General features: G+C 32.7%; 2 protein-coding genes across 3 annotated transcripts; one reads left to right on the top strand and one right to left on the bottom strand.

Moving 5' to 3' along the window:
• Nucleotides 1–7,929: 7,929 nt before the first annotated feature.
• On the top strand, nucleotides 7,930–9,491 carry LOC108226492 (homeobox-leucine zipper protein HOX11). Its single transcript, XM_017401457.2, has 4 exons — nucleotides 7,930–8,409; nucleotides 8,512–8,774; nucleotides 8,855–8,934; nucleotides 9,038–9,491. The coding sequence occupies exons 1-4, from the start codon at nucleotides 8,136–8,138 to the stop codon at nucleotides 9,312–9,314; spliced, it is 894 nt and encodes a 297-aa protein (XP_017256946.1). The 5' UTR covers nucleotides 7,930–8,135; the 3' UTR covers nucleotides 9,315–9,491.
• Nucleotides 9,492–12,871: 3,380 nt separating this feature from the next.
• On the bottom strand, nucleotides 12,872–15,901 carry LOC108225002 (protein trichome birefringence). 2 transcript variants are annotated; one of them, XM_017399793.2, is made up of 5 exons: nucleotides 14,834–15,901; nucleotides 14,382–14,574; nucleotides 14,072–14,265; nucleotides 13,786–13,944; nucleotides 12,872–13,520 (listed from the first exon to the last, which is right to left on the bottom strand). In XM_017399793.2, exons 1-5 carry the CDS (start codon nucleotides 15,715–15,717, stop codon nucleotides 13,169–13,171), a joined length of 1,782 nt encoding a protein of 593 aa, XP_017255282.1. In that variant the 5' UTR covers nucleotides 15,718–15,901; the 3' UTR covers nucleotides 12,872–13,168. The 2 variants fall into 2 exon arrangements, with proteins under 2 accessions (XP_017255282.1, XP_017255281.1); XM_017399792.2 differs by having other exon boundaries at nucleotides 12,968–13,520; nucleotides 14,382–14,577; nucleotides 14,834–15,858.
• Between the last annotated feature and the right edge of the window lie 356 nt (nucleotides 15,902–16,257).

Here is a 16,257-nt window from a genome sequence, read left to right as displayed (position 1 = left end):
GAAATGGGTCGTCCCTTGTGAGATTATTATCAGGTAAAAAGATAGGTTGCATGATGAAAAAGAAAAGTGTGTTGTGTGGCCTGTAGGTTCGTTAGCAGAAGATGCTTAAGCAATTCGAGAAACTTATTAGTTGGCTCATCAACATGTGCTCATACTGCCCTACTTTTTGTCCGGAGATGAATGATTTCACTGGTGTTGATAAGTGTAATCATGACAAGACAAATTTGCTACAAAGACACCTTGTATTTTAAGCAATATACAGCTCCAAAATGAGTTGATTTTGTTATATATGCCCAAGCTGATTAAGGAGCCGACATGGACTATAGATATTTTGTTTTACGACTCATTTTTGAAAGGAGCAGTAGTCCTGATTAATATTTTCGAAAACTCAATTATCTGAGAATCCCGACTCCTGACTCCCTCGGAATTGTGAAAATGGCAGTGATTACAACAATTAGAGGCACGACAGTGATCATTGCTTGTGTTCGCTACCTGTCAAACTCCATGCCCCATCATCCTCAATCATTTTCCATTCTTGCATCCAATATTCAACTAATTACACCAAATAATCCGTAGCATAAAACAACAGTCTAGCATCTCGTACTGTACAGTAGTCGTCTGGTATACAATTCAATTCAACACCTTTTTTTCTCCATGCCAACAAGACTCTGGCTAATTTAGTAAATAAAACTTGGAATCCTACACTTTGATTAAAATTTTGTAAGAAAATCATATTTAACCCGACTCACGAGAAAATTAATAATATATGTGATTAACCTCACCTGTTTTCTGGCCATGACCTGAAATTGCTGCGTTAATGAGTTGTCACCAAAAACCTATCACTCTGCTGCACAGGTATAACTATCTGATCAATTATACTACTGTATAATTTAGAATTTAGATTACAAATTAAGGGTGATGATGAAACAACAGTGAGCACAATAATTGTCAAGATTTATAATAACTAGCTTCTTAACCCGTGCAAAGCACGGGCTGTTTTAAATTATTTTTTTGATATAGGTTCATCTCTTTTAAATTGAGAGATAATAATAATAATTAAGCCTGAAATACGACTAACCGCTCTAACCGCTCTCTTATTCTTCTCTCCCAATCTTCAAGATTCCGTTCATCTTTTCTTTCGACTTTGTGCGGCACATGTAATCACATGTTTTGGAAATTTGTGGAGTTTAGTCGCATTCACTATGCCATATACATTGCACACTTTTTTCTTTGTGAATGAGTCACTTGTTTTGAATCTTGCAAATTGATGTTGTTTTATGAGGGAGTTTCGAATGTTTAAACAATTCCTAACTGATTTGCTCTCCCGCTCGAGGGCGCTTTCACGGCATTGTCATTTGAGAATTGTTGTGGTGTGTCTGCTATCAAATGGTTACGGTGTAGCGGTTGTCAAAGCGACGCAATCGCCAAGGTTGTCTGAGGGAGTTTCAATGAAGTCATTCCGGTGGAATGCAGTGCGATCAAAGTAGTGAGAGTCCATGGAGTTGTTCTTGGTATATTAGTGAAAATGGGTTTAGAGAGGTCTTCATCGGTGTTGATGTGCAAATCATAAGTAATGGTTCTTGATTTCTCCGTTTGTTTTCTTCAATGGACTTCACTACTTAAACCGAGAAATTTTTAGGTAAGTCCCATGTGAAGAAGGCCATAGGCTAAGGTATTATAGTTATATTGTATCACACATAATTTTATTTATTATGCACTAAGTCGGGGGTCTCACGGAAACAACCTCTCTACTTTAAGGTAGAGGCATGGTCTGCGTATATTTTATCCTCTTCAGACCCTGCTCTAAGCGGGATATAATGAGCACGTTTGGTTTGGTTTGGTTCTTTTAAATTGAGATTATTTATATTATAAAAGTAATTCATATTGTATATTTATTTATATTTTAAGTCATATTATATTGATATCCATATGTACACATATTCTCACTATGATATTTATTAATATATAAATACAAAAAATATACACAGTTTAAAATTTTATTATATAATTAAATTACCACCCACCTAAAATTATTGAAAATTTGATAAAAGCAATGAGATTTTTGCTGAATCAGAGCCCTTGTCATATAGTTATATATTATATTTATACTTATTCTAATATATATATATATATATAAATTTTTTTAATCATAATAATTAAATATTCTAAAAACCGGTTGGTTGACTGATTAATCGATAATCAGAAGGATTTTTAATCCGATTTAGTAAAATTCGGTTAAATCGATGATTATTTGGTCAAAACTTGATCAATTCGATGAAAATGAGGTTGAATATTAAATTTTACAAAATTTGTGGGGTAAATTTAAAAATGATTATATATATATATATTATTATATATATAATATTAAATTATTTTCAAATAATGATCATGCTAATATTTATACTGAGTAAGGGTAGATTAGTCTCTTTGAATTAAATTACTCATTATTGTTGTGTTAGATATATAATAGAATTTGACAAAATTCGGTTAAAATCGATGGCTAATTGGACAAAAATTGGATTAATTGGTTGAAAATCAGGTCGAATATTGCCCGCAAGGGTTGGTTCAGCTGGTTAAAGAGGGGACTTGTATCCTCTTGGTCACAGGTTCGACTCCCGAAGGGAGTTCGACTCCCGAAGGGAGCGATATTTGTGATTATGCCTCTTGGGCCAGAGCATGTCGCTTAAGTGCGGTTTACCTGAGCTCCCAAAGGGTAGCGGCTGCGGGTTCCTACGTTAAAAAAAAAAATAAATCAGGTCGAATATTAGAATTTACAAAATTATTTATTTATTATTAAACGAATTTACAAAATTATTTATTTATTATTAAACGAATTTACAAAATTATTTATTTATTATTAAAACATAAATACAAATATATAATACATATATATATTGCAGGCTATTACGAGCTCGTGGGTTTACCCAGTGCGCACCCAAAGGGTAGCGGCTGCGGGTTCCTACGTAAAAAAAAAAGAAGAAGAAATCAGGTCGAATATTAGAATTTACAAAATTATTTATTTATTATTAAAACATAAATATAAATATATAATACATATATATATTGGAGTTTTAAATATGAAGTAATTATTATTAAAACATAAATACAAATATATAATGCATACGCCCTCCGTCCCACCAGGACTGTTTGCACGCATTTTGAGGCTCTTATAAAGTATAGTTCAATAATGTTTTTTTTTAATTTTTTTTTTGAATAAAAGTTTAAACGTCAAAACTTTTTTTAGGATTTTTAAAAAATATATATATATGATGTAAGTATACTTTATAAGAGTCTTAAAATGCGTGCCAAAAAGTAACGTAAAGAACCTGTTGGGACGGATGGAGTATATATTTTGGAGTTTTAAATATGAAATAATTTAATGTATATTAATGGTTAGACATTAATGTCTAATAAATACATTGGTGTTAAAAGTCAATAATGACCTTTATATAAAAAAAATATGTATTTTGAGCAAGGGGTAGTATAGTCACTTTGAATAAAATTACTCAAGGTTGTTGTATTATATATATAATAGATTATGCATGATGAAAATCTGCAATATAAATGGGAAGTTTTGTCCCTGCATTCAGGGACATCAAAGATTAAGAAAGTGAGAGGCATGTGATCATACTTGTTATCATATGTGCATCATATACATACCTACAAATTTCTTTATTATTAAGCGTAGCACTTAAGTTTTCTAAATTATTATTTCCATCATTCCACTACGCCTGTCTTGTCGAGAGGTATCATTAAATTGAATAATTGTTAATTAACTCAAAATGATGTTGTAGGTGTTAAATTCTTGGATGAAGATGGCATAATCAATAGTTTTGCTTGATTCTAAGAAAAGAATTTAATTTCATTTGTTAATGTTATTTTTATAATTAATAAAAAATGAAACTTCTATGGAGATATATATTCACAGAGAAGCACGACATATATGAGATCAGAGATCATCACGTTTCTTCGAGAAACAGAATATACTTCCGTCGCTCGTCTTTTCAAATCATCATTATTTGTAGTAGTAATTATTTGGTGCCTTACTTTGAATTATTTGTTCGATATACAGTGCTACGCTTCCTATAAGTTTGTTTACCAACCTTTTTCTTTTTTTGCTAAACAAGTTTGTTTATATTTATAATTTTTTGATTTCATAAATTCAGATGACATCTTCAAATAATTCAACTTCCAAGTTGACAAATCTAACGATTATTTATCAATTTCTCTGCTTGACTCGTTAATGGTTATGCATTTAATTAGTTAAGTATCAATTTGTATTTTTTTAATTTTTGAGATCCCAATCTTTTCTTTATAATTAATTCCAAACGTTCATATCAATCACAATTCACAATTCATATGAAAGAACTAATGCTTGTGTAGTTATAATGATCGTTTATCATATTTTTACTCGCATGTATTGGTCACGTGAATTCTGCTCTTCCGTTCATGATACACAATTATACATCCGTATACTCAAAACTTTCTTGTATATTAGTAATATTGCAACTACATTGATAATCATTTGTTGTTTTTCAAAAAAATATTAAATTTCAAAATATTATTCATTTTCCTATACTCAATCCCAGTTTCCTGCCAGGATCATAATGTGTTTGGTTAAATTTAAAATTATTATTTATAAAATAATAAGTTGAAATTAAGTTAATACATATTTGAATAATTTATATTATATATAATTTATGATTTTATTAAAAATACAATTGATAATTTTGTGATAGGTTATATATTTAATTAGTGAGATAGATTATTATTATTATTTAAAATCATAAAATGGTTACTTCCTAACTCATTATTTAAATATATATTTTTAGTTTAAAATTCAAACAAACAAGTTCTCAAGCAACAAAGTTGTGGGCGGCCCTGGTTTGATGTTTTTCTTGTTGCATAATTCAATTCAAAGCTTTCAATAATTATTGTGTTTAGCTTGGATTATTTAACAGAGTAATCATGTCAGAAGTCCAACTTGATAATTAGGTGAACAGATCAAGATAACAATGAACACTCTCCGGATCTGAATTCGAAGTTGTAATAATTCGATTGACGAAAATTTAAAACTTTATTGTTCTGTTCATTATCCATGCTTGGCGTATGAAGATCCTATATCAAGCAAACATTCTCATCTCCAAAATCATCCCCCTTTTACCGAGTTACATTTATCTGCACAAAAATATGGGGAATTGAGGGGGAGCTGTGGAAAACTCGACGGACCTTTAAAAGTTACAAATAAAATTATAATTATCAAGAAATTACTTTCACAAATTTAAAAACTTCTCTGTGAGTGTATTGAAATAAAGTCCAATATTCACAAATTTTATTAAATTGTGGGATTAAGGGCATCATTAATTATAAGTCCAATTGTGAGACCGAAAAAGTAATTGTAGAATAATTGAAGCCTATAATTGAAGCTTCAAAGGCATGATGATTGAAGCCTGCATGAGTCGAATAATGGGCATGATCCCAAAAGCATGACAATCCTGACCTTATCATCATCATCATCATCTCAAATTTTGTTTAATCGAATCCATACAATCATACATGGTTGTTCATTAAGATGCCACCTCCATGCGCACGGGTCCGCCCCAGAACACCTTAATTCCCTACATATCCTTGTATCTGTTTTTTTAAATGATTTATTCTCTTTTCTCTACATCACCACTTCACTCCATAATCATCCACTGCATATATTATACTCACATTTATACTATTATTACAGACAAATAAGCAATGCTTTCTGCATCCTGTTTCTGCACAGACACACACTTCTACCTACTACAAATCTAAATTCCTATTTCAATATTTTTTACTATTCATTTTTCATGCAACCGGTATCACATACTGCCTCCATCCTCACCTCTCCCTTATTTTCAGCTTTTTGCTTGGCTTAATATGTATTCTAAGGTTTTTAGCTTAGCTTAATACTCCCTTTGTTTTTTTATATTACGCTTTGATTTTTGGCACACACTTTTAAATGTTTTGATTGGGTAGTTAAAAACATTATTTTTGAAATTTTCTTTTTCTGAATAAAAATTTATTCAGAAAAAGAAAATTTAAAAAATAATGTTTTTAACTACCCGGTCAAAACACTTAAAAGTGCGAATACAATATAATTTCATAACTTATTTGTATCATATCTCTATTATAATAATTCGACTCATTTCATATCTTGTCACACAGGTATACTGCGAAAAGCGGGAGTAAAAGGTGGCCACATTGTCTGCTTAAACCAAAACACCCTGGTCTTGTGTGTGCGCACGCGCACAAGACAATGTGGAGTCGTAATTGGGGATTGTGGTTTGGTCAAACTCTATGCTGCTGCTGCTGCTGCTGCTGCTACACTTTTGAGACCTTTGTCTAAGCTATGATGCTAGCAGCAGAAGCAGCTACTACTAGTAAGGCAGTGGTTATTTGAAAGTTTCAGTGGCTGCGTATAAATTGGTTGGTGAGTCAATTTTATATTGGTCAGACGAGGGAGCCTCCTATTCCACCTCGCTCGTGTATTTCAAAGCTTCACTTTCAACAACATGAGGTAGTCGCTCAGACCACCGTACCCAACGAATCTAGTAGCTTGGATGCCCCTGTATTTTACCCACTACAATCAGTATTAATAGTTTTTCGTGTTAATTTTAAATAGAAACTAGGGGTGAGCAAAAAAAACCGAAAAACCGAAACCGAGCCGAAAAACCGAAAAACCAAACCGAAAAAAACCGTAACCGACAAAAACCGAAAAAAACCGTAACCGAACCGAACCGACATAACGGTTTGGTTACGGTTACGGTTTTACCCCTAAAACCGAACCGAAAAACCGAACCGTTTATATAATATATAAAAAAATATAATATTTATTATATATTATTATATATAACATATTATATATATGTGTGTGACACAATATATTATTTATATAGTTTAATAAGAGAAATTGATATTATAAGTATATAAATATTTTTCTAAAATTAAATGTAGTATTAAATTTGTATATACTAGTTTCCAATCAAATAAAAACCGGAAAAAACCGAAACCGACCGACGGTTAACCGAACCGAAAAAAACCGTTTCAAACGGTTCGGTTACGGTTTCTACCTAAAAACCGAACCGAACCGAAATACACGGTTCGGTAACGGTTTTAGATAGAAACCGAACCGAACCGACCCGTGCACACCCCTAATAGAAACATAGAATTAATCCTGTTTAATAATCGGATTGACTTCTTAAATTCCTATAACTGATTTTATTTAATTGTAAATAAAAACATAGAATTAATCCTGGTTGGGCAAACTTAAAAAAATGATTTCTCGCTTAAGGTAGAAAATTTAATTAATATTGATAAATAAATAAGTCAATAAAATGTTTACAAAATAAGTACTCGAATCTAACATTCTCAACAGCTTCTTAATTAGCATGATCCTCAATATTTCAAGTAGATTTCATTCTGACCCCTGCGTGGATATGTAGAGAATCTAGAGATACTACTGCACGAACCCTCGAACATATCTGCATTTGACAATCTGGAGACAGTAGACAAGTAGTTACACTGGACTGTTACCTGATACTCCCTCCTAATTTCCCATCCCAGTGAATTATAGAATAAAATTAGTAAATAAAATTTAATAACTTTTTATATATAATATTTTATAAATAATTTTATTTTTATTAAAGTAATAATATTTTAATTTTTATTCTGATATAAAATGAATTTAAAAATAAATTATTAAATTATATTTTATAAAAGTAAAAAAAGGACTGCACTTTTAAAGTTGTTTATGCATCCAATTAACATGTTGGCACTGGTGCAGATAAAATAGGTGGTGGTCAGTATAATTGTGTAGAGTGGTGTATGAGGCAGCGGCAGTCACAGTTTGAAGCATGGGACATTAATATGAATTCACGTGCCTTTGTCAACCTCTCGTTGTCGGTCAATCTTTACTACCCCCAGCCCTTGTTTCATTATTGTTAATCATCTTCCCTTAATTAAACAAGCATGACTTTCTAGCATCTTGTGTCTACAATCTACATTTACACACCAACTACTACCTTGTTTCTTTCTTCCTCCTATTAAACCCCCCTCTCCCCCTCTTCAACTCCTCCTCAGCTCCCAAAACCATATCAAATCTCTCGATGGAGTTGGGCTTAAGCTTAGGAGAAACACAGAAGCAGCCATTCAGATTATTTGGAAAATCAAATGAAACGGTGAAGAAATTAGATGATGGTCTAGGGTTTTGCATGGGATTAGCTCTATCTGTCAGCGATGAGATGACGAGCAAACGAGTTGACAGATTAACTACTGATGATCATAGTCCATCAGTTGAGCTTCACCTTGTCCCTTTTTCTACTCATCATAAACCTTCTCATCAACTCCCTTTTCCATGGCTGTCCCATAACCAAATTAACTGTAAGCTCATCATTTTCCTACTCCCCAAATGAATACAAATATTTTCAACTACTCGATGAATATATATTGTCATGATATTAATTTTGTCTAATAATCATGCAGTGACATCTGAAAGAATAAACGCGGAGGGCGGCGGGACAGACTCGTCATCTCCGGACAGCTCATCATTTCATATGTACAGAAACAGAAGACATAACCATAAGAGAGAAGACGGTCATGTCGAAACAGAAAGAGATTCGAATTCTAGAGGTGGAAGTGATGATGAAGACAACGGACTCATTTTGTCTAGGAAGAAACTTCGGCTTACCAAAGACCAATCTGCTTTTCTTGAAGACAGCTTTAAGGAACATCATACCCTCAATCCAGTAAGTCAATACAGTACCATTCAATTCTTTTATTAAAACAGAATCATGTAAAATATACTAATCTGTTGTGCTGAATGCAGAAGCAAAAGCAAGCTCTGGCAAAACAACTCAATCTCCGCCCACGCCAAGTCGAAGTCTGGTTCCAGAACAGAAGAGCGAGGTGTGTACAATCTGTCTTTCTTGCCAGATTCCTGGTTTGTTAGCGTCAAATAATAAATTCCATCGGTGACAAATTATTAATTACAATTGATTACCGAGTGCAGAACAAAGCTGAAGCAAACAGAGGTGGATTGCGAGTATTTAAAGAGATGTTGCGAGACACTGACAGAAGAGAACAGGAGGTTACAGAAAGAGCTTCAAGAATTAAGAGCTCTTAAATCTTCCAAGCCTTTCTACATGCAGCTTCCAGCCACCACGCTCACTATGTGCCCCTCTTGTGAGCGCGTGGCTTCCACGACCACCGTCACAGCCACGGCTACTAAACCTAGACTGCATCCATTTTTACAAGATCAAGGCCATGCCCTCCACGCTTCTTCATGAGAGATTAATCACTGATGATTACGTAAATACAGCATGGTTCATCGATCGTTCATGGTTATTCTTTTTTCCGATTATGGCTGTTAGTCATTAGTCATAGTTTGGTTCTAATCAGAAGATAGATTTATTGAGGACAGATTTTGACTTCTAAATTTCATTATGTCATGGCTCATTCATGTTCTTTTGGAACCGCGGTTAGGAAACAGTCAAAATTTCGTTACTCATTTTCTACTAAAAGTTACTCCCCGTCTCAATTTATAGGTCCATTTTGGAATAAACACCAATATTAAGAAAAAAGTTGGTTAGATGGAATCTTATCTCATGTATATTAATTAGTGCATTGATAAGTGAGAATATTGTTGAATTTCAAAAAAATCACAATAAATATAGGGATTTAGTGCATTGAGAAATGAGAATAATGTTGAGTTTCAAAAAAATCACAATTAATATGTAGATAAATTTGTATTGAAAGAAGAGAGGGACAAGTATTTTGGGACAATTTTTTTTCCCAAACTGGACCTATAAATTGAGACGGAGGGAGTACAGTAGAATTTAAGAAAATTATTAAATTTATTTGTTGGATATTCTTTGATATTTATGATTTATTGGGTACTATAATAAATATTAATATCATGAAAAAAATTATAGAATACCTTTTAAGTGATTTTTTATATTTCTCTAAAATCAAATTTCAAAAATAAAAATTCACTAAAAAATATTAGAATTTTTAACTTATCAAATTCTACTTTTTATGTCGAAAAATTAAACTTATAAATATGTTACATAATGTTATGAATAAAATATTCAAGCCCATAAATTTTTATAGCCAAAACACAGCCAACCTTCCCACCAGAGATATTTTTAATTTGGTCTATGTTGGGAATCGACGTCCAGCCCGTTTGGTCGTGTTTATTTTTCCCGTTAGAGACTTGTTCCAATTCCAAAAGGACTCTTCTGAATTTGAGCCTGTCCTTTTTACTCCCGTTTACACCAAAACCCAACAACCATGGACTTCTCCGTTAGCTATTGCTTTGACGATCACCCAAAAGCCCATTAACATAAGACCCGGTAGGGGTGATCTCCGGTAGTGTTTAAATTTAAGTTTATTTATCGGCAGAGTAAAATAAGAATTGTAATAATAAGTTTGTAAATTTTGGTTTAAAAAAAAAAAAAGTTTGTAAATTTTAGATTTATCTTCTACTTGTATACTCCCTTTGTTTTGAAATTTAGGTCGCTTGACTTTATGGCACACAATTCTAAGTCTTTTGACCGCTTAATTAAAATTGTTATTTTTAAAATTTTCTTTTCTCAAATTATAATATTAATCATATATTTTTATTCAAAAAAAAATTAAAAATAATAATTTTAACTATACGATCAAAGGATTTAGAATTGCGTGCTAAATAATCAAACGACCTATATTTCAAAATAGAGGGAGTATTTGGACGATCGATTATTCCAGTACAAAAATTGAGTTGGTAGATTGATAAATTTTATACATAGAAACTGATGAATTCCTGAAGACGTAGAGATTGAAAGCAACTGGAGCAGGCCATTAAAGTGAAACATATGAGTTCTCATCTACTCGAAGAGCCCACCCCGAGAAATGGACTTGCTGAGATAACATGTACAGTTCGCATTTAATTTGTTCCAGAATCCGGCCTACTCACTAATCCTCTCTTGTTTTCCAGGGCACGACTTTATTGCAAGTAGTATAATGAATTAAATCATATGAAAAACTAAAATAGTAACGGAATTTGGAAATATGGGAAGTAGGAATAACTACAAAAACTAGACATTCCTGCTTCTATCTCAGATTAGATGAGATAGTTAACTTTGTCCACTAGATGCATTGACCGTCTACTTTCAAAATTTATTTTTCTGTTTTTTCGTTTGTAAATGAAAATTTCATATTTTAATTTTTATTTGAAAAACTAAAATTTAAAAAAAAAAACATGTAGCTATGTGGTCAATGAACTTTAAATTGTGTGCCTAAAGTGAGGTCATCTAATTTGGGATGGAGGGAACTCTCCTGTTCTTTTTACGAGTTATTTTTTAAAAAACACTCATGTTTTTTTTTTCAAAAAAAAAAAACTCATGTTAAAAAATTGTTATTATTTGTCTTTAATAATTACGGTGACTTAAATTGTGTTGCATGCATATTAGCCAAGCATAAGAAATTGTAGTTCAAGTATATTCTTTGAAAAATTATACAAAAATTATTTTGAGAAGAAAGACAAATAGTTTGGGTTATATTTTCCTCTTTCACATTTCTCCCTTTTCGAAAAGAAATTATCCCCAAATACTTGTTCCTTTATTTTTTTCAAATTAAGTTTTTGAACATTTTTTCCTAAATTAACTTCAACTACAATTTCTAATGCTTGTTTAATATCCATATACACACAAATTCAATTTATTTTTTTTTTTGACAAATATGGCTTATAGCCTTACAAATGAGTATCTGTTCTACTAAACTCTCGAGGTGAGCCAGGGTCGAACCCAGGACCTGGGACGACTCCCTTAACACAAATTCAATTTAATTCAATAATAACATAATTATCCGGGGTAGATAAGAAACAAATGCAACTAACAACTTTTTAAATTACCTAATTTTTCAAAAACACGGGGAAGGAGGGAGTAAATAGGGACATGGAGTTAATTATAGTAGTCCGAAATACTCCCTCCGTCCCTATTTATCTGTCCACTTTGGAAGTAAAAATTTGTCCCTATTTATCTGTCCATTTATACTTTCAAAACTAATTTAATGATAGTTTTTCAAATATATCTCCATAATTTCAATTTTCAAGACTTGACTTATTTAAAACTTGGTTGAATTCATGTTTTCAAGACATAAAGTAGTGGTATTCCACCATTTTCAAGATATTAATTAGAGGTGTTTAATGAAAAAGTTCATACAATCAATTATTCCTTGGTATGTGGGTTTTTTTACAAAATGGACAGATAAAAAGGGACGGAGGGAGTAACTCCTAATATAATTGCTAAATTTAAAATGCTTGTCACATAGAATAAATGTTTAAATATAATAATGAAGCAATACACAAATGGACTGGGGGCACATGATGAGTGTCATACAACTTTATAGTCCGCTGCAATGCTCTTGTGGAAGAAGACTCCACAACACAAGAGGGCAAATTAATTAAGGTATTACGATCCATAACATTCGGCCTGTCACACCTAAAAAGTCGTATATTTGGAGAATGCTGAGCTATTTTAACACATTCTTTAAATAAAGAAAAAGTGAAAAGGGAGATGGTCAAATTATTGAGATTCTCATTGCTTCCAACTTACTCCAATCTCTCATGTCTTGCACTTACCATGTTGCATCTTGCAGCATATATGCATGAAACGGGTGTCCTTGCTATAGATAAACAAGATTTGTGTACAAGATAATTAAAATTTCTAAGTTTCAGAATCAACAAAATATACTTGATTTCGACTAAGACCTGGACACGGCTATAATTTAGTTCACTCGTAACCTCTAATTGATACAAAATTCAGGATTTTACATTTCAATAATTTCAACAAAAGGAGCACAATGATCAGACAAAAGTAGCATCACATGAGCACAATAATTTCAATAATTGTTTACATTTCATCACTTACATAGTGTATGGTTGAAGATTTACACTGTACACTAAACAAAGAACAACCTTCATTTGCTGTCATTTCTCTGTAATAAGGAAAAAAAATACACCCTTCAATCTGATCTTCTTCAGGATGCCTGTTTGTGCTAATTCTCTTTAAAACGACGAAGAAAATGTACGCGTATTTTAACTTGTAAGTTACTTATCAAGGACTCCACACGGGGGCAATGTTATGTGTTGTAATATTTTTACCTACGGCGTTTTCCGTTGTTGCTTCTGGTATTGTTTTACCAACAGTTCTGCATATAAAAGCTCATTCCATAAATCTGGTACGCCCGGGAGGCACCAGTGGCTGCAGTCTTGGATTGCCAAATTTTGTCGGTTGTTCTTGGACGACATTTGTTGCTTCCTATACACTGACGGATGACCATCTTTTCTATAATCAGTCAATCTTGTAATGTTCAAGTACGAAACTGGAGTTTTCATTTTTTGCAGTACTTGCTCAAGGACTTTCATCATTGGCGGATACTCTGTGAGATATTGGTCATTCTTTATCGGCTCTGATTCATTATCACACTGTCCCCCTGAATTCCATTGCCCCCCGCTGCAGCAACAAGACATTCGATCACAGTTATTTAAGTCGAAAAATAATGCCATTACATTGCACATGGGATCATATGTGATGAAATTAATGTAAACACTTGTGTTAAACAATGATTTTGTGGGGAATGATTATTTTTTACCATTTTCTTGTTCTCAATCTTTTACAAAATTATATTAATTGAAACATGACACTGCAGCAAACCGGCAATGGCCCTAGTTTTTTCAGCTCTCATTTTCTATGATAATAATAGAAGTTATGTAGTTACCTGAAATGAGAGGCAGAGTAGCCTCTGAAGAAAACTAGCGATTTATCCGGATTTACATTAGCATCCACCCATCTCGACCATGTGGTCAAAGCTTTTCGGAACGCCTCCATAACATTTAGTTCACGATGAACACGTGTTCCTTCTTGGTAGTAGTCTTTCCTGCGACATTCATATCCTTACTTAATTTTGCAGTTGAAGCTCAACATTTGAACTTATTGCAGTAATTACTAATCAGAATAATACTGAATACTAACACATCTTTGTATAAGAATAGGTCTAGGATTACCCTTGGGAAGTTTTTGGATGCGTCCACCAATGTCCAGTGTTAAAGATAATAATGTCTGCAGTTTTATATCTGACTGCTGGTATCCACATTCTGTCAATCCGAAGTGTTTCATGCGCTGATCCGTTTTTTTCTCGCAGTTGCCATTCTTGAACTAAGAACGGAGATACAAAGAACTCTACGGTGAAGTCATAATCCTGGCAATAACATATAATATTTTTCACTAAAACTCAGTCACAAAGCTCACTTAGCTGTAGTATTGGAAATAACTCAAGAAATTATCAAGAGAAGGTCAATCTACCAAATAACTGACCTTGAATACAAAGGAAAAATGAGGATCAGATCGGAATTGACGCTTGCCAGATGCTTCATAAACTTTGCTTGGATCTTTTACGAAGTTTTTCAGGATACATATCAAAGACTCCCACATGTTTCTGTTGAGTGAATCGCCGACAAAAACCAATCGTTTTCCTCTCAGCAATTCCAACATATTTCTTCCATCTAACCTACTAACACATGATAATTCATCAGCATTCATGTCTCGTAAATCTATAAATGCTTTTTTAAGAAACTGATCAGCATCTTTACGTTTAACATACTCATTACAAATACTAATTCTCTAATGAGTTCTATTTTAAGATTATTGAGTAAAAAAATTTGTACCACACTCCTATACAGATACCTTAAAACAGAACACGGCATATCGAGTTTTGACAGCAAAATGACAAATTTACAAATTAAAGTAATATTGTTTCAGTCACAAACCTTGGTAATGTGCAACCCTTTGGCTTCCATTTGTACTGCTGATATTCTTGATCAGGCCTACTATTACGAAAACAATTGAATTGTTCATCAATTAGTGAACAAGAACCAGGTTTATACAATGGATATGAATCGTCTTTCACCCACTCTCCATCAAAAAGATCACAATTCATCAGCTCCTCCATCATCTTATCAGTTTTCGATTTCTCCGAATCACCAGAAAGAACCTCTTTTCTTTCTTTCTCTAATAAAGAAGTACTTAAATTGGTGACCACCCCTTTTTCTTCAGTTCTTTCATCTCCATGCCCTGTAAGTTCCTCTGCTGAACTCACATTTTTATTCAACTCTCCTGAGCTTTGCTCCGAGATTGCAGCTCTATCAACCAAGCCTTTCTTAAGGGTCTGATTTTTCACCTCTTCCTCAGATTGTGGAACCTCAATTGTGGTTATATTTGGCTTAAAGATTCCAGCTTTATGAAGCAACCCTTCATTTTGAGTCCCATTTTTAACTTCTGAAGGCTCAATAGTAACATTTTGTGTAAAGTTTCCAACTTTTCCATCAAGTTCAAAATTCAGATTCTGGGTTTTCACAATTAATGGTTCTTGCTCAAGAACAGTAGAATTATGGACAAGTATTTGTGAAGTATTTGCAGAAAAAGTACTTACATTTTGATATGAAGATGTGAGGCCATTAAAGATGTTCTTGAACCAAATTGTAGAAGAAGAGTAAGAATTTGCAGGGTTGGGATTAAAGGCCAAGAAAAGAGTGAAAAGAATGAAAGAAAAAGTGAAAACATAAGTTAAAAACACAGATTTTTTGGTTCTTGAAAAATAAAATAGAGATTTGAGCTCATTTCTTGGTGAATATAGCTTTGCTGTATCTGCCATTTGAAATTATGAACAGCTTCTGCAGATCCCTCAAGCTTCAGTGTTAGCAACTCCTCAAAGGCCTTCTCTACAAAAGAGAGAACAGAGAGCAGTATTTGTTTGTGTGTATTTTACATAGAAATAGAATTGCATTATACAAAATTTAAAAGATGACAGTTTTAGTGAATACTAGTGGAAGATGCTTGTCAGCATGGGATGGCTGGAGATGGTAATAACGGTTGGTTGTTTTCCTTTTTAACATAAATATTTAAATTATTATTTTGGGACCAAACCCAATATGTTAGACTGAAATAGGTTGTTTGAAACAGTATCCTATACATATATTTTCAAATATAATACTCCCTCCGTTTCAAATTAGATGTCCACTTTAAAAAAAATCACACAGTTTAAGAAAAATGATTGTTTACAAATTAATTGCATTAAATGATCAAAATATATGGAGTGAGATTGATCTAGCAAATATAAATAAGAGATATGTGGAGTAGAATTGACTTTGGAAATATGATTTTGCATTGAAAGTTGAAGTGGACAACTAATTTG

Source organism: Daucus carota, chromosome 6 (assembly GCF_001625215.2).
Source record: "Daucus carota subsp. sativus chromosome 6, DH1 v3.0, whole genome shotgun sequence".
In the NCBI taxonomy this organism is placed as follows: Eukaryota; Viridiplantae; Streptophyta; class Magnoliopsida; order Apiales; family Apiaceae; genus Daucus; species Daucus carota.
This window is presented reverse-complemented; position numbering and strand designations above follow the sequence as displayed.

What these genes read in the sequence shown, in the direction of transcription:
- LOC108225002 (XM_017399792.2), bottom strand. Translation starts at nt 15,717, where the DNA reads ATGGCAGATACAGCAAAGCTATATTCACCAAGAAATGAGCTCAAATCT. An exon ending in CATCCAAAAACTTCCCAAGG is followed by an intron (nt 13,945 to 14,071) that starts GTAATCCTAGAC and finishes TGAATGTCGCAG; the next exon opens with GAAAGACTACTACCAAGAAG. An exon ending in TACTCTGCCTCTCATTTCAG is followed by an intron (nt 13,521 to 13,785) that starts GTAACTACATAA and finishes TTGTTGCTGCAG; the next exon opens with CGGGGGGCAATGGAATTCAG.
- LOC108226492 (XM_017401457.2), top strand. Translation starts at nt 8,136, where the DNA reads ATGGAGTTGGGCTTAAGCTTAGGAGAAACACAGAAGCAGCCATTCAGA. An exon ending in GTCCCATAACCAAATTAACT is followed by an intron (nt 8,410 to 8,511) that starts GTAAGCTCATCA and finishes ATAATCATGCAG; the next exon opens with TGACATCTGAAAGAATAAAC. An exon ending in TTCCAGAACAGAAGAGCGAG is followed by an intron (nt 8,935 to 9,037) that starts GTGTGTACAATC and finishes TACCGAGTGCAG; the next exon opens with AACAAAGCTGAAGCAAACAG.